Raw genomic sequence first — 20,488 nt, 5'->3', positions numbered from 1 at the left:
GTGTTTTCCATGTAAATGCCCTAATTCGTTCCCAGCCCCCAAAAATTTAGACGTCAATGGTTTCTAAAGCATAAAAATGTATCAAAATATGGAACAGATACATGTTGAATTTACATTAGTGCACAATAAATGAGAGTTGTTCATAATGTTAAAAAAAACAAAGAATAAAAATGATGGTCATTTAAATTTTAACCGCTTCCTCGTCGTTTTTTTTTATCCCCTTTAGTCCATGTTCTCTCTCAGAAGTGTTTTTTGGCTGGCGTTTTGTAAAGAACCGATGCAAGGACATTTGCTTTTGTCAACTTTGAACAATTCTTTGAAAATGTCCAAGGCAAACATCAGCAAAGTGAGCGATCACTTTTTCGCAAACCTAACCTTTCCTTGTGGAAATGTGGCTATAGTCAAAAGTATTATAGCTTACCTAATGGGACAACCTGGGGGGTGTCCGTTTGAGGAGAGGTGTTTTTTTTTTTCGTTTGAGCCACGGCATCTCCCAGCGTGCAGGCACAGAGGACGTTTCACCATGACGTCATCCGTACTTCCGTTTTTTTTTAAACCAGACACTTTCTCATCTTTTTCATTTGACCAAGGCACAGCGACTGAGAAAACAGGGGAAACGGCATGAATGATGATTTTGAACCTTCTACAACTCTGTGATGTGTCAAAAAGAAGTTATGTGAGGTAACTCGCTTCAAAAAGAAACAAATCGCCGGCCTTCATTTTTATGACAAGAGGTCAACCGATTCAAAACTAGATGCGGTTGGAAACTGACAGCGAGTTGAGAGATTTAATTGGCTTTTGTTGCGCTGATTAATGGCAAAGATGAGCTCTTTTCAGAATGAAATGGGCGGCCATTTTGTAGATGATTAGTCATTGTTATGTTTTGTTAAATGACTCCAACGCAGCCCAACTGAACATTTTGTACCTACCTGTGAGAAAAAGTCTTCCCCCAACCTCGATAATGGGAGATTTGGTTCCCCGTCTTCCTATTCGAAGCGGCTGTGCCAGCCTCGAGGCAGTCTTGCAATCTTCTCTGTACAACTATTTTAAGACATTCACTTGATTTATCATCCCCTCACCCACTGGATAATTTCTTCTTCGAAGGACATTGTAGTGGCGCAACGCCAAACACAAGTTTGTGTTATCATTTCATTTGAGGTCAGCACCAGTCAATCACTTTTGTGCCATAGGCGACGTCTTCCGAGCGCTTTTTTTTTCTTGCTCACTTAGCGCCTGCCGCTCGTCTTCAAGAGGCTTGTCATTTGTTTGCGAACTGGTGGCGGATGACTGAAGTTTCTTGTGGAGTGCCGAAACGTAGGATGGCCTCAGTCACTTGATTACACAAACGTTTGGCACGGGCACGGGGGTGGGGGTGGGGCTGGTGGGGGGTTGGCATTTAGTCCAACCACCACTTTTGAAAGCTTTCTCCAGGGAATGTAAACAAAAGGGAGGGTACGAGATTGCTTTGTGCGTTGGTCTCAGATGTTGCTGCAATAACCCTGCAAACAGAGCAAAAGCAAGTGAATGAGGACAACCTCTTAAATGTTGACAGCCCGCGCCTGCTCACAGATGATCACGCGGGGGGGCGGGGGGGGGGCGGGGGGGGGGGCGTTGCAAAGGAAAGTTCAGCACCGTATTATCGATTGTACTGGAATATTTTCTAGTGAATGACACTGCAAATATGGTCGACGTGTGTTGTTGCTGCCGTGTTTTTGTTCAGTTTTTTTGCCCAAGGACTGACAATTTTGCATGATAAAAGGGAGTGAGGGGGGGTCAGGCATATGTGACATAAAATTGAATGACAAACAAGACAACTTACCTGATTGCAGACCTCCATCAAGGCATAAGGCTTTGTCACCTGCAAATTCAACAAGCACAACGTAACATAAGAGAGTGTTGGACTTTGGACGTACAAATGGATCTGATGACATTTAATATGGAAGTCTAATATCATTTCGTGTGATATGAATCAAATCTGCCGAATTTGATTTCCAGGAGGCAGAGCGACATGACTTACAAAGTATTAAGTTCCGTTGCATTTCTGCATAACATCCTTCTGATTTCAGTTTGAACCCTTTCAGGGACAGCGGTTACTCCGGTGGACAGTTTATCATGTTATCGGGTTACAGGGTGCATGAAAGGGTTGAAATCCACTTGATGTGAATTGTAACTTAACGGTAACAATACTCAACAATATTCCTAAAATGCACCCCCCCCCCCCCCCCGCCCATATACGGGTTGAGAAAATCACAGCCCCGCTGGCCGCTGTTTGCTCTATGCAAATGACTTGAGTAGACTTTTCGGTCATGCTTCGCGGGAATTGCGAGGGTGTTTGTGATCACCCAAATGCATTCACGCACCAACATCATGTGGTGTGAAAAATAAAAACGGATGATAAGATGCTGATCTCCATGTAAGGGGATCATTAGCCACAATAAAGTGGCTAGATTAGAAAGCGGGGCCGGGCCGAGATTGATAGTGACACAAGGCTTAATTACTGGCAGATCACACAGCGCTTGGCTGCCACGCTGCATTAATGGTGGGACTAGCCTTGAACCAGCATGAGAAACAAAGTCATTGGTGCCTCAAAGCACCACGTGCGAGACCGCGACCTTGCCGCATGAACAACTTCTCACTCTTCAACCCCGCCGACCCCCCTCCTCCTATCTGATTGAAGTGTCTTGGATTAAAGCGTTTATCATTCATTCAAAAGCCCTCCTGTAACCCGGTGAAATGCACCCGAAGGCCCTCAGGTGAGACAATTTTCCCTTTTTTCTTTTTTTTTTTTGGGAGGATGTCAAACATGGTGAATAATTCATGACTCGCACAGGGTGACTCCCCACCTTTTGATTGCATTTTTGAGTCCTACTCTTGCCAACGATTGTGGAAATAGCAGGTCGCGGCCCTCGAGTGTAAGTCATACATTTTTAGAGTTTAATTTGACCACTTGAACTGGACAGAAAGGATTGAACTGAAAACATCAAACACAGCACAACACCAGTTGGTTGTAACCTAGTCATATTTTATATATCATAGAGAGCTATGGTTACATTTTATGAGACATTGTCAATAAGTCAAGTCAAGAGTATTTATAGAGCACTGTCAAACAGCCATCGCTGCATACAAAGTGCTGTACATGGGAGCGATTTAACATACACAATAAACAGTAAGACGAAATGGTAATAAAGGCGGTAGAAAGCACCAAGCAGTAAAATCAAGAACAAATCTCAGTCATGCTGAGTCGAACGCCAAAGAATACAAGTGAGTTTTGAATAAAGTTGGCTAGAATTGATTGCAAATATGTGGCGATGTTATGATCATTTGAATTGCTCCAAAAAAATAATATAATTGAACACTAAAATAATACATCCTATATCCAGTCCCCTCCTAAAATATACAACAGAAAAGTTCAGAATTCCATCTTTTATTTCATATTTCGTACCTACAGTAGATGTACTAAACCACAGGTGTCAAACCCAAGGCCCCGGGGGCCAGTTATGGCCCGCCACATCATTTTATATGGCCCATGAAAGCAATTCACATATGTCAACTTCCATGATGTTTTCTGAAGTCTGAAGCAAAATGTCAAATTGTCATATACAATGTAATAATTACAATGTTTGAACAATCCATTATTCTTGACCTATGATGTCAAAACTAGTTCTCCATGTATTTGTTGCTCGCTGTGTTTAGTAATATGTGGAGGTGGTTAAATATTTATATGGTTTCGCAAAATTCAGTTATAACAGCCCTCCAAGGGAAACCGGAACTACAATGCGGCCCGCGACAAAAATGAGTTTGACACAGAATGTCAAGAATTAATTTGTCGTTGACTGCGATGAGGTGGCGCGAACAGGAGAAATCCTGATCGATTTGACTGATTTTACTACATTGTGAAGGTTTCATTTGAAGTTGTGAAGTTTTACTCTCAATCGTTAGCAATTTTTGTGGCCAGTGTAATTTATAACATTGACTTTGGAAGATCATTTGGGGGAGAAATTCTGCAAACAGAGTGGCATACTGTTTGTTTATTGGCCAGTTTGGATGAGGAGAGGTTGGGAGGGAGGGGGGGGGGGGGTCAATTTGTTCCAGCATGAAAGAGAGAAGCCTTCTGGCTGTTTGAATGTCAGTTTGTTGCGAGGTTCTTGCCAATTTGCACAATCGGTTTTTGTCTCCGCATTGAAAACGCATGTTTTCTTTATTTTAAAGCCACCATTCTAATCAAATGGACACAGTTTATAGTCTCTGGCAGTGAGTCAGTGGGTCTCCTTCCTTGAGAGGAATGCCAGATGACGAGACACCCATTCCACAGCTATATTAGAGAGATTTTGTTTGTCTTTTCTCAACCAGCCATATTTCTCATAAGCCTTTTATTATATATTTTTTTTTTTTTAAATTTTGGCCTACACATATTATTATTTTTTTTGTTTTAATTTTAGCCTACACAAACACAAACACCTTCCCGGGCACAGCGCCTCAACAAAATTAAACACTACAGATGCATTGCTGCACAATAGTCGGCCCCAGCGTGAGCTCTCAGGAATTACCAACATGTCTTTTGTCCTCAAAGCAGTCTTGTTTTTAACCGTCGCCTTGGTATTTCCTAAACGCTTCGCCATGCTTTCCCAACAACACCCCCAGCAACTTTGCCAGATTACTAATAAACCCCAGACAAGGCCAATTCTCACCAGCCATCCATCACGACGGTCACTTTCCATGCCACATTCATGCAGTCGCGACAGGTGTAGGAGGACGTAGTTGTTGTGCATTTCTAGGATGGAAAAAAAAAAGCAACCTGAAACGGGTAAGAGGAATTAACTGCACATGGCGAATGGTCAGCTGAGGCACTGGGGAGCGGAGGGAGATGCCTAATAAGACCACACTGCCGACATGATGCGCGCCCCCCCCCCCCCCGGCTTAATTAAAAAGAAAGCCTAATTGATATTGGCAAAGGTAGTAAGCGTTCGATGTGTTCTCACAGGAGTTCATTCGAAAGTCTTAATGAGACTCCTTTTGAGGAACATGGCCGTGCAGCGAACAGTTGTTGTTCGCCGCGACTATAGCGGATCCGCTAAATCAGCGGTTCTCAACCTGGGTTCGATCGAAGCCCAGGGGTGCGGTGAATCGGTCTCGAGGTTCGACGGAGCCTTCGATCCCGGCTGCTGTCAGATGTTGGAAAGGCCTCCCCCTGGCTCGCAAAAGTGACCACTAACATGCTTTGTCCACCTATCAGAGCGGCGTTATTCCCAAACCATGTTTGTGATTAATACTCCACCGGCAGTGACCAAGGCGGGGATTCCTCTCATGTTTCATTCCTTTCACTGCACTAATTTAAAATAAAACAGAAAAGGATGTTTCATCCCTAGAGTTGAAGAGACAGCAATCGTCTGCTCTCATCTGCAAATGTAACGTGAGGAGAAGAAGGCGATAGAATGGCACTTCTTTTTTTTTAATGGCGTTAACCATCGCGTGTGATATATTGTTTCATGCTTTGGGTGATTATGCTTCTCTTCCGAGACAACGTGTTGCTAACGATCGAGGCTTGCTCTGCGAGCGGTGAGTCGCAAACGCTCTTTTTCTGCGAGGGGATGAGGCAAGACTGATGACGTCAGGGAGCAAAGTGTCTGCTGCGAACAGCCGCGGATGATGTACGGGAGTTGTAATACATGTAGAGCCACGGGTTGCACACGATCGCCTTTAAAAGCAACGTGGCACACCTAAAAGTATGGGGTTGTGCTTGAACACATAGTTGCTATTGGGTCTCATTTTTCATTCAGCCAAGACGATTCAGTGCTTTCTATTTTATGGGAAAGCATTCAAGGCAGGGAATCTCAAGGTGTGATACTAGAACCACTAGAGTTTCACATTCACCCTCTAGTGGTATGCAAAAGAAGTACAGCCTGAGGAGATAAGAGTTCAGTTGTATTTAACTTTAGGGCTGGATGTCAATGGACTGGATGAAACTACATCATGCTAACCATGCTGTTTTTTTTTTTGTATTTTGGGCAGATTCTACCTGATTTTATACTTGACACAGTTTTTAGTTTTTGCTGGGCTGTTTTGCACGATTGCAGCATTTTGGCAATGGTATTGTGTTGAGCAGACAATATTGGCATGACTGGACTTTTGCTGTTTGTTTAAAATGGAACAAGGAAAATTGAATGATGGTAAAAAAAATAAATAAAATTCTGCCGACGTATCGACACATTATGGACGCGATAGAAATTGACTTGAAGTTACATTCTGCCAGTTTATTGGTAACGACTGTTTTAGAAGCTGATGCATTTTCAGGGAATAAAAGGGCTCATGTTTACATGAGAGTCGACATGTCAGGAACAGGAAGTAAACGCGACTGTTATTTTTCACTACTCATTATTTGTTGTGCTGTCCTCTGTCGCATTTCCATATCATGGCGAGTTTAGTCTGATTGTTGGTTTGTTACTTCAAATTTGTTTATGGGACTGAAGTTAATTTCATTTTTTGGATTATTCCGAAGTGCCTTGTTTGACTTTTTTGGTGGAGGATAGCTTGACACTAATTTTCCTCCGACACTTAAACTCGAAACCTTTTTTTTTTTTAAATTATAATCCCCCGAGTGAAAATTAGCAGTAGTCACACGCAGGGCCCACATATACAAACAACAATTGATATTCACAGTTATGGACAATATTCAATTAGCCTGACTTGAGATCATGTCGCATTTTTTTTAGGATAACGGCTGCGTTTCGAACTAACCTGCATGATAAACAAGTAGTGTCCTTTGGGTTTTATTTATTACTCAGACGATCTGGCATTTGCTGAAGGAAGATTCTGTTCTCTTTATGCATTTAGATGATTGCGAGAGTTCGAATCTTCGCCTTGGCCAGACAGCAACAGACACTCGACATGCCGTTGTCTGACAAATTGTGTTGGTTATGATTCATTTCAGGCATTCTGGGTACGTTATAACGGCGCATTGGGGCACTTGTCCATTGTCCTTCCCGAAACAGTTTCCGGAGTCCACAGTTGAAGATGGAGAATTAAGATTCAGGGTGAATAAATCTGACAGCGTGTTGGTTGAGTGATTCTCACGTCTTTCTTGTAGCCCAAGACCAGTCCAAGGCAAAGTTTATTTTCACAGCGCAATTTATAAAAGGCGATCAAAGTGCTTTACGGAGGCAAATGAATACGGGAAGTCAATAAAAAGTGAAAAGTCATGTGATGACAATAAAATGTTTAAGGAGTTCATAAAAATGTGTTCGGAAAAGTGAGGAGATTATTAAATCAGTACCGGTAATTCATGAGAATGCTGCCGTGTAAAAAAAAAAAAAGTGTTTTGCCCTAATTTAAATGAACTGACAGTTTGAGCAGACCTCATGTTTTTTCGAGAAGTTTAATCCACAGGTAATGAGCAAAATAATGAAATGTCATTTCACTTTGTGTGGTTCAACTTCTAGGAATACACAAAAGCTCTATCCTGGATGACTCGAGGAGTCTGAATGCTAAATCGGGACTTGGTAAATCGTGAATGTATTTTGATCCAAGCCCGTTGTAAGCTTTGAGGCCGAGCGGTAAGATTTTGAAAATGACACACGGGAAGACAGCTCGTAATTTGAGTATCGATGTGATACGGTCCGGTTTTCCTGTTGAGGACGAGCACTCGAGGAAACGGATGGAGGTGTGGTGAAATTATGCGTCTGGATACTTTTGTCTAATTTGAGGTCTTCGGCTTCCCCCGCTTGATAGCAAGTAATAATATAACATCGGCATTTATCCGTCTAAAGTCATCTGGATCATGCTGATTTTTTTCTTATCCCGGAATGATAGCATAAAGGGCACCTGTGGAGCGCATTAGGATTTCAGACATTATGAAGCGACGATGAAAGTCTGCTTGTTTCACTGGAATGTTCAAATCAATCTCCTGCTAGCGATGTGTGGAATTAATAACATTTTGCTCCCTTTTCACAAGCTCCACTCAAGGAAGTCGGATTTCTTTGTATTGAGGACTACTTTTTCTTTGCTATCCCACATCCCGCTCTATGTGGGTCAGGGGCAAGGCGTTGTGTCAATCATTTTGTCACAGCAGCTTTGGAGAAACAAGAGTGTATCTCTTGAGCAATTACTGGAGCACGCAGGTGCCAAAGTGCAATTTTACTTGCCTCATTTCAGAGTCGCTATAATATTATTGTCGGTCTTTTCCCTTTGCTCTTCCTTTTTAAAACTCATTCAGTACCAGCCAATTCTGGACCAAGTCTGAAAAGACGTTTAAAAACGTCTTTGGGAGTGAATGAGTTAAAAAAAAAAACGGTCCTCCTACTTAGAGATGACAGAGTACAGAATGAGGCACAATAAACATCCCGCTACTTTATGACTGTCAGCTTTTTGCGTGGAGTGCTTCAAATGAAGGGACGTATTTCGTGTAAAGAATGAAAACGGCGTCACCGTGTCAATCGTGAAGCGTTTCCCTTCTGTGTCGTCTCCTTCTGGAGGTGAAATTATCATTTGTCGTCCCACTTGTCCTTGTTCGATCTTGGAAGTAAACCGTCCGCTGTTGTTCGCGCTTGCCAAAAAATGCCGCCTTGCAGTAAAATTTATTGATCCATTTAATTGATTTTTTTTCCATTTTGAGAAACGGTCAAAGGTTTACACAGCCTATCACCTTGAAAATTAAACAAGGAGGCTTTTATCGCTTTTGGTTTTGCTGGATCACAAAAAAAACAAAAAATAAAACCCAGACAAGTATTCTCTGCTATATCATTTTTCAACATTGAAATGCCTGCTATCTCGCTTTTTTTTCCTATACTTACTGTTACACCCTCGCATGTAGGAAAGCCACAATCCCTAACGTACTTTTAAGCTGTTTTATGAACACCGGCAGTACAGTGCACACACTCACGCAGAAGCTGCTTATGTGCAGAAACTCACACGCAGAGTCACAGATGGTCACACCACGCCCAAGTAGGCCCCGCCTCTCCAAGGCACAGCATTTTATGGCTGCAATTTGTTTTTGGTGTCCTCATACACTTGAAATTTTGTTCAACAATGGTGCTTTTAATAAGCTGAAGTGTATTTTAATTGGCCTCTTTGTTTAACCCTTGGGTCCTTCAAATGAAAAAAACCCTAAGTTACGCATTTTACAATTTGTGTAATGATGTATTTTGTGTTATACAAACATTCTTATTTTTTTTTCAAACACTCAAAATGTTCAGAGACATCTGTGCTATCCATACATATATAGTTTTTATCAGTTATTTGGGATTTTTTATTCTTTATTTTTTGCAAAAGGAAAAAAAAAATTGTGTCTGGAGGTCCCAACCAAGCCCTACTAACAATCCCGACCGGACGTGTTCATGTAAAATGCATTGGTTTGAAGCCTCCTGCAAAAAGGCAAACTCATTTGCGATCCTCTGGCGCCACCTAAAAGTTGCACAATTGGAATGACCTCAACCCAACAATGTGGCACGCATACGTCTGTCCAAGCGAAAACAAAGCGATTGACGTAAAAATCGCGTGAAATGCATGTTTACACATTAGGTTTACGATGCATTCAAAAATATGAATTATAATGGGTCTCTATGGTGCAAAATATGTAAATTATGAAGATTACGGAATCAAAACCTTTTTTATTATTGCTGCAATGCCTGAGCATTATCAGCCGGTGACGTCATGAAATGTAGGCCATTTTAGAACCCCACCATACGTTTCAGCTCTCTCGTCTTTTTCCGAATGCCTTTGCCTTTGATTCAAAGACATAATTTTACATTTATCGCAAGCGGTGGACTACGAGGGTTAAAGCCTTTGGTAGAAAGAAACGAATGCAATTAGGGTAAATCACAAGAGTAATTCATTGAGGGATAAAGAGTAATTTCTTGGAAAAAAAAAAGCTTCCGATCCTTCAAAATGAAAAGTGATATCAGATCAGACATCACAGGGTTTTGTTTCTGCGTTCAAAATTGCCTGGTGGCCGCCTCCCGAGCCAGACCGCTTGATATCGCGCAACGCAGAGTAATAAAGTTCGATTCTGTGAATAAATCAGGGCGTGAACACCGACTTTGCCACGCTCTTACGGACGGCTACTAATCCTGTCTTGACCGTGGATGTTGACATTTGCCGCCGACTGTGCTCGCGAAACCTCTTTCGTCTCCCTTTTTAATGTGATTAAAAAGCCCCGGGTGCTGTGTGGTGTGATTGGCGTGCCAACATGGGTGGAAGCAGCGGGACAGCCTAAGGTTCAACCTGTCATTCTCTCATACACCATCCTCCGCATTCACAGGCACCCCGCAGTCTGTCTGTCTATCAGTCGGCTATTTTGGCCCATTTTAAAAATATATATATATTTTTGGTGACTCTTCAAGCGACTGGAAAAACTGCGACCCTGGACTGGGTTTTGAGGATTTTAAAGTGCAGTATCTTTTCAGGGACAGTCTAAAAGGCTTCCTTATCTATACTCATGCCCATTTAAATCGATGAAAATATCCAAATGATCGCACCAACGCAGTGGGTCATATCATCAGGTATCCTAATAATAAACAGATAGATAAAAAGAGAATAAATTCTTACCTTTACTCCTGTGGCTGGCTGGCTGTCATTCTAGGAGGGCCACAAACCCGTTCATGGAGACCCTTCATAACTGCTAAACGTTGTAGGGTGAGACGATAGTCAACCGAAGACTCCCTGTAACATGATGGAACTTTTATTAGGAATGAAAACATTACTGCATTACAAAAACAAAAATAGAGTGCTTTGGACTTGTCCACAGGTTTAATTTTGGTGTTCATTCAGCGCAATATCAGATATGGGTCAAATGAAAGTACAAAGGGGAAAGAGAAATAAAAGTGATATAGGACCAAAATCGGAAATTGGTTTGGGGGCCTGCGGTGAGTAAATACACCCTTCCTATTCGCAAATGTCATATCGAGCCACTGTTCTTGAATCCCAGTTGCTGTTTTGCTGTGCGGAGACAATCTCGGTCACACGCTGAGAAGAAATCCATTTGATAAACTTGGGCGGACAGGATGAAGACGGCTCATGGCAGGAAAAGGCCAGTCTGGACAGTTTTGACACAAACATTGACAGTGGCCACACTCAGATGGTTTGGACCCCCTACCAAGTAGGAACAATGGCTTATATAAAGTGGACAAAAGTATTGAGACACAGGAATAAACAATGAATGAAAATCTGCAAACATTTTGCCTTTACATATGCATGCGTTGCTTATAAATGAGGTTTGCGACTTCTTTGAACATATTGCGGAAAGCTTTTTGTAAGGTACCTCAAGGCATGGATGGGTGAGTTTGGGGTAGAAAAACACTTTCTTCAGTGTGCAGTGGACATTTTTTATATATTATATATTATATTATAATGTCACGTGTTTTCCCACCTGAATCCCTCCGAGTCTTATCGGGCTATCTGTACTGTTCATTTTTACTCGAGGAAAAAGGCTGCAGAGCTTGAAGAAAGGCACGTGATCCTCTTCCCTTGGGATGTTATCGCAAACTCTCCTGACATCATTTGAATAGAGCGGTCTTGAAAGTTCCGCCATGACAAAAAAAAAAAACAAAACAATGTCTTCTCATATCTGCAACAAGCAGTCACGGGCGCCGGTGGGGTGAACATCAACAGGGTTGGACCCCCATGACTGAGCGCCCTTCACAAGTTCATGTTTGCTCACATCTGCGAAGGAAGCGAGAGGCGAGCCCTCCTTGCGTTGCCACGGCAACTAGAGGGAAGCTTCCGCCTCCCTCACCCTAAAAGGGTGTATGTATAGACGGCCGCGACATGGGTCACAGTGAAACTCCTGCCCCGATGGCCAATGACGTTGCGAGAGTTGAGCGACTGGCGTCATCAACCCCCCCCACCCCCCCCCACCTGAGTCATTGCACTCCCAAAGGACGGATGAAAGGAGACTAAGTGATCAAACAGGAAATACGGTCACCTCGAGTCCAACGGCTCCCATGCCGGACAATCTGGCAGGGCCTCTTTGGTTGTTTTCCATCACGACTCTGCATGAGTGCTGTAATAATCCTAATAACCCACGCGCGTGCAGGCGGGTATTTTTGCATGCATGTCGCTTTCACCAGAAGGGTGCCGGGCGGGAAAAAAAAAGCAGCAATTATGGACTCCCGTGTCGAGGAGTCGTATCGGAGAGAAGTCATTTGTTGCTCTATATTCAATTGGCGCGGCTAACGAGAGCGACAGAGGATGACCTGGCTCTGAGTGGAGCGTCATTTCCTCCTAAAAGCCATTCGAGGCGCTTGCTCTTGTACTTCATATGCTTAAATAATTATCACCCCTTTTTGATCCGCAATTTGATTTTCCGCCCTCGCAGCGGAGCTCGCAGTCTAATTCCTCTCTTGACATTTCTGTCCAACTTTTGTGTTTCTTCAGGGTACAGGTGGAGTTCTACGTGAACGAGAATACGTTCAAGGAGCGCCTCAAGCTGTTCTTCATCAAAAACCAAAGATCCAGTGAGTTAGCGCCCCCGCCTCTCTCTCCTGCGTGTTTGCTGGCTTCATTTTCCTTTTGATTTTCACACTCTTTTGTCTACATGTATGACTTCAAACAATTGAAGTCAACCAGTTGAGGCATTTAAAATCAATACTCATATTAAGTACAACTTGAGCCATCTTATCGTCCCTTTTAAGAGAAAATAAATCTCTCGTGCATTTGATACACCACAGGGGAGAGAGTTACTAACAACCCTGCCAAATTTGAATGATGAAAAAAAAAAACATACATATAAAATGAGGCTTCAAAATCACTGAAAAATCAGGCCGGTCTCTCTACACCGGTACGCTATGCTCGTGTCCACTGATTCGCTGAACCCCTGCCCCGCACAACTGTCCATCAATTAATATACATCACGGGTATCAAACTCAAGGCCCGGGGGCCAGATCCGGGCCGCCAGGTCATTTTATGTGGCCCGCAAAAGCAAATCACGTGTGTCAACTTGCTAAAATGTGTCCCAAAACGTCAAACTGTCATGTATAATAAATAACATTGAGATTTTGCAATAATTTTGTTACCGCTACTTCGCGGATTTCAGTCTATCGCGGGTGGTTTTGGTCCCCATTACCTGCAATAAACGAGGGATTACTGTACATGCTTTCCTGGGAAGAAGTGTTTACTCCCTAACAAAAGCTAAATAGTTAACTGCTAGCTGTAATTTTGAAATATTTATGCTTTCACTGCACCGCAGGACTATTTTTAACCTTTGCCATAAAGAGTTCAATCCAATCCAAATGAAACCCTCCGGTCTTTCCATTGCAGGTTTGCGAGTGCGAATGTTCAATTTTGCGCTCAAAGTGCTGAGCTGTCTCCTCTACATTGTCAGAGTGTTACTGGACAACCCGCAAGAGTGGAGGCCCGACTGGTGAGAACCACACAACACAGCGTCATTAGTGCATTGGAGTGGAATCTGTGAGAGGAACTAGACGGGAATCGACTATTTTCTTTTGTCCCCGCCCAGCAGCATGAGCGGCGCAAACTGTACCAAACAGAACACATCCTCCCGCCAGTGGAGCGAGTTTGACTGGTAAGCGTGCACCGCGTCTTCGATTTAGGAGTGATAGCCCCTGGTCTCGGGCCCTCAACGGTCAGGAACGTCAGATAACGCGATCAATGAAACTCCACTTAACCGATACGATTCACATGCTCATATTGAACATTCCAGATCCACATTAATTTCTCACAATCCGGACGTATGGATTAGCTGTCAGTGTAATATGTATTTAGTGCCTGTGCAGCCTAATGAACAGTGATCTAGTGGAGATAAAGCATGTAATATACAGCTGGGCTAAGGGGGAAAAGGGGTGGAGGTGAGGGGGGGGGGGGGTCGAAACAGGAGGTGGTGGCTCACCGACCCCCGGAAGGCCACGCCATGTCTCCAGCCCAAGCACCTATTGATCTAATCGGTGTTCGGTGACGCTGGCAAAGCTCCGGCTGCAAATGAATAAGGAAGCTGACAGAGCGAGCTCAGGGATAGGGCTGCTGCCGCCTACTGCTGCAGGTGGCCGACTCGTAGGAGCGATCAAGCAGGCAAGTAGCCATGATAGGCCCCAGGGTGAGGGGTGGGGGGTGGGGGGGGGGTCTCCGTTTTCTCACAATAAGGCTGTAAATTTCCATTTGACTGTGTGAATCTCACTTTTCGCCTACAATATGAGAACACGAGCTGTTGATGGTGCTGGTACAAGTATTTTGTCTATTTAAGCAGCCACTCATCTCAGTGATGATGCCCTTTTTCTCCTGAGAATTTAGAAGGATTTTATGCAAAAATACAATGCAACATAATTAGTGGAAAACTGACAAAAAAAATTTTTAAAGCCAACACAAGCTTGGAAAAATGTGACAAAATAATATATTTACTTTTAAAAGTAAATTCTTACCAAAGGTCTATCGTGTCACAAGACAGACCGTCTTTTCCCCACAATTTTGTAAGATTTCTTACAAAACGTTATGTGCCGTAATTAATTCGTTGAACTGTTACCCAATAACACCCAAAAAATTATTACAAGTTCTCCCCAGATTTTAATACAACCCCCCCCACCAAAAAAATGTGAATCACTATTATGAAGGAGCTGACAAAAAATTGTTTTGACAGTTTAGGAAAAATGAAAATCCATGCATCCATCTTCCGAACCAAACATGCACGGTAGGTTGAAATATTTCAATATGTCGTTAAAATTAGCTGTCATTTGCACCTATTGTCAGTATCAATTCCATTTGCATAAAATTGAATAGGTTTCATCCCAAAAAAAAAAGTAATGCACTCTAATTGGTAGGAAGCGTTCAAAAATGTTTGTAATTGTATTTTCTTGGGTGAGTCACTGACAGGGTTTGTGCGACCACAGTGACACTCCTGTTGTTGGAAAATAGCCCAATTATGAATATAATGCACACGCGCACACATGCTCTTCCATTAAGCAAGAAACAGCTTGGACAGCGACATAAATGGCCCGCATACAGTTTACCGCTTTAACAAGGGCAGTAATGCAACATTCTGAGCACGGCTGCTAATTGTGGCCTCTTACATTCATGACTATGTTGTTTTTATTTATTACTTCATGTCTATAATACGATGGCACTGCAAGCGCACTATTACATGCAATCTGGATTGGATCAATGAATTTTCTTTGTCTCGTTCCCTTCCAAAATGTCCGCATCCTTATTGGTTGTACCTTTTGCTCCTTGTCTTGTCATGTCCTTGCACCTTGCAGGAAGCTGATCATCTGGGTGGACAGACCTCTTCCTCTGTGGGCCCTGCAGGTCAGATAAAAAAAAAGACAAGTTGTGTGCTGTAAATATACATTTTGCACGTGTGCTTTCCGTTGACAGGTTACATTCGTTTTTCCCTTATTTCATTTGCATACGCCTAACGAGATGTGAGTAATGGCGCGCTAATGGACATAAAAATGGACACAATCACGGCACATTTCCCCTCGTTGCTCACATGGCTTTTTTTTTTTTTAATCTCTCTGTAGCTCAATCATCCGCGCGCCCACTGATGCCACCCACGCTCTCTTCTTACATGCCTAATTTCTCTCCCTCAGACTGTCTCAACTCCCCGTCTGCTCTCTCTTCAATGCGAGTCTTCCCCCTCTCTCTCTCTTTTTGCAGGTGCTCGTGGCTTTTATCAGCTTTTCAGAAACCATGTTGCTTGTGTATCTTAGCTACAAGGTGAGTTGCTCAGGGTATTAGACTTTTTACGAAAACGGTGGCGGAAACGTCACCGGAAGCCTGTTTTTCTTGCAATATGCATTTTGTGGGTAATACAGAGTAGCAGTTTCACGGCCCCATTAATGGACATGGGGTCCTCGGTTTCCCATGGTGCAAACTTGCGCCCCAGCTATTGTATTTGATCATCCCTCGATTATCGGCTAAAAGATTTTTGCAATTTTTAAACATAATACCGTGTGCATGTAAGTTACAGGTATTATTTTTCTCAACTGATGTGGAGCATGTATGGCTTTTAAATCAACAAATTGTGTGTAAATGTGCTCATTATGTAAATGCCCGGTTAGAACCTGGTCAACCATTGTAAAAATGAACCCATGCAATAAAATATTCTTAATTTCTAAAGTCAAGCAAAAACCATTTTATTTGTTTACTCCATTTGAACCAGTGCTTGATTCAGAGGCTCCAAAAAAAGAGATACATTTAAAATTCTGAAACAAAATTAAGATAAGACAATTTGGTCTTTTTTTCTTCTAAATGCATTACCGAGGTATCAGCTCAAGACTCCAAAAAAAATGAGTTGGACTCAGACTTTGGTGCAAAATAAAATGTGATCAAGGTATCTCTAAATACGATGTTCCAAATCAGTGCGCGTGTGTACCCCGCCTTAGTGGGTGGACGACCTCCAAAGTGTCCAAATATTGATACATGAGACGGATTTTAGGGGAGCCCCCGTGTTGCTGCTGCGGGGCGTCGATCCATCCAGGTGTGCCCGTGCCTTTCATGTACCGGTACTTGGCACTATAAGCCTATGAAGGGCCCCATGTGTGCATTGATGCCAAAGCTTTAAAGCCAACCGAGTGGAGACAAGAGATGTGAGCACGTCCACCTACACTCTTCTAGGATGGGGTCTGATAAAAAGCTGCCGTGTTAACCGGAGGCAGCTGAGACTAAATGCTATTCCCCCTTAAATAGCACTCATGCGACTTGTATAACCCGTCCTTCCATTTCAAACTCCAACCTATCCCCTTCGGCTAAACAGGCCTGTTATGCGGTAATCCCGCCCGCGGGGGTCGCCATGACAATGGAGTTCCCTGACCTCTTGTGTGTGCTTTGTGTTTCCAGGGCAACGTCTGGGAGCAAGTACTACGTGTCCCATTCATTCTGGAGATGATCAGCGCTGTCCCCTTCATGGTCACTGTGAGTGGAAAAATATGCACCACTGAACACCGAAAGCACACTCAAACAGCACCTTGCCTTCCCCTTCTGTAATACGCATTTATTACCTGCTGCTACTGTAGATGGATGGCAGTCATGGATGACACAGTCGGTTTCCACTTCCCTGGCTCCTCGGCTGCGTGTGCATTCTGTTGGACAAACACAAGCAGAAGTGACATGCTCTCGTTTCTTTTCCACAGGTGATTTTGCCCTCCTTCCGAAATCTCTTCATTCCCGTTTTTCTGAATTGCTGGCTGGCCAAACATGCTTTGGAGAACATGATAGTGAGTCAAGCATCTTCAGTATTACTCTCAATCCTGCATGATGTGTACACACTTTTGTTGGAGTAAAAAAGGAATTGTAAGAAAGTAGACGACAGTGAAACTCCTCGACAACAAAACCTACATGGGCGAAAATACCCCCTAGGGTGAAAAAATCTTCATGCATTAACAAAATTCCCACTCACCTGCCCCCCATACAACGAAAAAAAAACACGTTGCATGATACGAAATCTTTTTCTCTGCTCTTGCCTCACGACGAGATTCACTACAACAAAGTCTAATCCAACAGCGACCTTTACTGCTTCGTTCGGAAATGGCAACAGCAACCACCACACTGGTTTACACCTGCGCAGTAGTCCAGGAAGTATTTGTTATTGTTAGTTTCAGACGCAGCAAGAACGTTGCGTTGCTAAAATGGCTACAAAACGGACCTTCCGATGTCAAGCAGCTCAGACAAGAAGAGCTCCGACGCTGGAAGAGAGGGTAAAAGTGATCAAAATGAAAGATAGAGGAAGCAAAATAAAATCCATTATCCATTATCCATTATAAGTGTCTGCTCATACTTATGCACTATTGGAATAAAAGTAAAGAGTACACATTCGTTTGTGTGTGTGTGTTTACATCTGAGATCAAATTTGCTACAGTGAAAAAACCCCTGTCGTGAAAAAGTTCTTGCTGCAAACATGATTTCGTTGTAGAGGAGTTTTACTGTAGTAGACTTTTACCCCTTTTGTGTGTGTGTGTGTCTTTGTGTGAGATGCAGAAGGGAGGTTTCTTTGTCATACGTGGACGACCTGGCCATGAATTATGGCATCTATTACAGCGAAAGCCACAATTTGAGGAAACATTTTTTTTCTCTCACGCTCCACCAAGCACACGTCCGATCTGTTTAAGAACTGAGCAGCACACCTTTAGGCCCCGTCTTTCTTTTGCACGCCTCATCTGGCGTCTCCCACTTTTTGCGTCTCTCTGCAGAACGACCTCCACAGGGCCATCCAGCGGACACACTCGGCCATGTTCAACCAGGTGGTGATACTCATCAGCACGTTGGTGTGTCTCATGTTTACATGGTGGGTACCCGCATGGACTCGAGAGCCAACTGCAAAATGAAATCGGGCGGGGGAGGGGGGGGGGGGGAGCAGATGGGTAAAAGGAAAGACAGCAAACAACCGTGTGCTGAAACATGAGGCAACACAGCGATGAAGGGAGAGAGAACGCAGACAATAAAACAAAACAGGATGATAATTGGTGACTGCGAGTGCGAGATAGCAACAAAACATGACAAGTGGTGATTGTTCCAAACCGACAGCGGCTGTGCTCATCTTTAAAGATCGACTACGGCGCGATGACGAATCCCAAAGCTGACATTTACCTTTTTTAAAAATCCTACATAGACGGCAGCAATGGTCCGCCCTCATCCATTTAAGACTTTGTAAATGTGCGCTGTTGCACACATTAGGTCTGGAAGGCATCCACCCGCCTACCAGCGCACACACGGTTGAGAAATTCAAACACTTCATTCGGTGCACCTGCAAAAGCCAAATACATCCAATATGAAGTATGTCTTACCATACCATATTAAAGGAGTGTTCTACTCTGACGGCATTTACACGAACTGAAGGACACAAGGTAACGAACGCTCAGTTTACAGCGACACTGCCAGAGAGGTTCTTTCTGTCATATGCATGCTGGCCACCAGGGGGCTAGATAACCCATCCACCCATTTTGTGATCCGCTTATCCTCAACAAGGGTCGCGGGGCGTGCTGGAATTTATCCTCGCCGTCTTTGGGCAATAGGTGGGGTACACCCGGAACTGGTTGTACAATCGCAGGGCACACATAGACAATCAACCATTCGCGCCCACACTCAGACCAAGGGACAATTTAGAGTGTTCCGTTAATTTGCCAGGCATGTTTTTGGAATGTGGGAGGAAACTAGAGTACTGTATAATACAGACATAATATATGTATACATGCAGCCGGTCAAAACTCATCAGTAAGAAGCAGTAACAGCACTCGTTCTTTGTAGAGGATAATGGATATATATTTCTGGTTCGTATTAGATTATCTCTCTAGTTGTGTTACTCCACCGTTTGTGTTCAAATATTGAACTGTACCTGAGGTGGAAAAAAAAAGTCATAATACTGTATGTAACACTATTACACCTTATAATACAAAAGGTAGCGTTTCAATACAGGTGCACCAACTGTAGTGGCCAGCGAGTGCATAACCCCGGTATGCTGCCTTCCTGTGATGTTTTTCTTACATATTCACTAAAAACAGCATCTGCGGCATCCAGCACCTGGAGCGAGCCGGCAACAATCTGACCTTGTTCGATTCGCTTTACTTCTGCGTCGTCACCTTCTCCACGGTGGGCTTCGGGGACGTCACCCCACAGATCTGGCCCTCGCAGCTGCTGGTGGTCATCATGATCTTCGTGGCGCTCATTGTGCTTCCCATACAGGTGAGAGAGAAAGTGATGGTTAAAAAAAAAAGAAGAAGAAACACACAATAGAAGAAAGCAGTATGACCAAAGAGAGATCAATGGGAACAAGTCCACAATGACATGTTTATTTAACATTGTGAGTTGCTCCGGGCTTGTCTACTATGAATTGCATAATAGCCATTTTAAAATGACGCCTTCAATTGAAAGATTGAATTGCACACTTAACCTAGTAAACTCATTTCACCGAAGGTTACTTTGAGACGAACTCACACAGACACGCGACGATGACTCATTTCATCCAGCCTACGTTTGATTTGCGACGCTATTTTTATTCCGAGAACTCACTCACTTCCCCAATTCCCAGCCATACACTTAGCGGCACAACACACATACACACACACACACACTTTTGTTTGGAACACCTTCACAAATGTGTGAGTTGCATGCTATCCAAACAATTCCCAATCATGGTGCATCTCCCAACAGGCAAACGATGGCTAGTACAAAGCTTATTCTCAACGTGCGTGCCTATGCATGTACATGTCTGAGTTTGCAGACAGCTATAAAAGAGAGAAAGGTGTCTGCGTTGAAAATCAGATGGGAGGATTCATTTTTCCATATAAATACTTTTACTATGCTAAAAGTACTTTCATAGAGTTGCTTTTAGGTCAGTCGCTATCGCAGTAGCATAAATGCATTTATGCTAACAGGTTAATGAAATGTAATTGGAACCCATTTGCTATGTTGTGTACTTTTTTTTAATTAAAATTTGTTTTATTAATTATTACTGCAGTTTGGCCAGGCCTTATATTTTTTTATGTGGTTTTACATAAATCAAGATCTTTTATCAAGTATCAACTTTAATGTACTTCGTTACAGATGAAATTTCCTC

General features: G+C 43.1%; 1 protein-coding gene and 1 long non-coding RNA gene across 6 annotated transcripts in view; one reads left to right on the top strand and one right to left on the bottom strand.

Annotated features, from left to right (window-relative positions):
* The window catches only part of LOC127589664 (potassium channel subfamily T member 2), a 37,821-nt gene that overhangs the window by 1,634 nt on the left and 15,699 nt on the right, over positions 1-20,488 (top strand). For 3 of the 4 annotated variants that reach the window (XM_052048912.1, XM_052048910.1, XM_052048913.1), the window contains exons 2-10: positions 12,367-12,446; positions 13,249-13,351; positions 13,448-13,513; positions 15,195-15,243; positions 15,595-15,654; positions 16,777-16,851; positions 17,070-17,153; positions 18,126-18,220; positions 19,434-19,614. In XM_052048912.1, coding sequence (XP_051904872.1) covers positions 12,367-12,446; positions 13,249-13,351; positions 13,448-13,513; positions 15,195-15,243; positions 15,595-15,654; positions 16,777-16,851; positions 17,070-17,153; positions 18,126-18,220; positions 19,434-19,614 — 793 coding nt within the window. The remainder of the gene's footprint in view (positions 1-12,366; positions 12,447-13,248; positions 13,352-13,447; positions 13,514-15,194; positions 15,244-15,594; positions 15,655-16,776; positions 16,852-17,069; positions 17,154-18,125; positions 18,221-19,433; positions 19,615-20,488) is intronic. The other variant, XM_052048911.1, reaches the window with a different exon arrangement.
* LOC127589709 (uncharacterized) lies at positions 14,094-18,873 on the bottom strand. 2 transcript variants are annotated; one of them, XR_007959476.1, is made up of 5 exons: positions 18,523-18,873; positions 18,060-18,326; positions 16,938-17,018; positions 16,751-16,849; positions 14,094-15,237 (listed from the first exon to the last, which is right to left on the bottom strand). It is a non-coding gene; the product is annotated as an uncharacterized LOC127589709 (long non-coding RNA). The 2 variants fall into 2 exon arrangements; XR_007959475.1 differs by having other exon boundaries at positions 18,060-18,249.

The sequence above is a fragment of the Hippocampus zosterae genome, chromosome 17 (genome assembly GCF_025434085.1).
Source record: "Hippocampus zosterae strain Florida chromosome 17, ASM2543408v3, whole genome shotgun sequence".
Taxonomy (NCBI): Eukaryota; Metazoa; Chordata; class Actinopteri; order Syngnathiformes; family Syngnathidae; genus Hippocampus; species Hippocampus zosterae.
The sequence above is the reverse complement of the archived record's forward strand: the minus strand, read 5'-3'. Positions and strand labels throughout refer to the sequence as shown.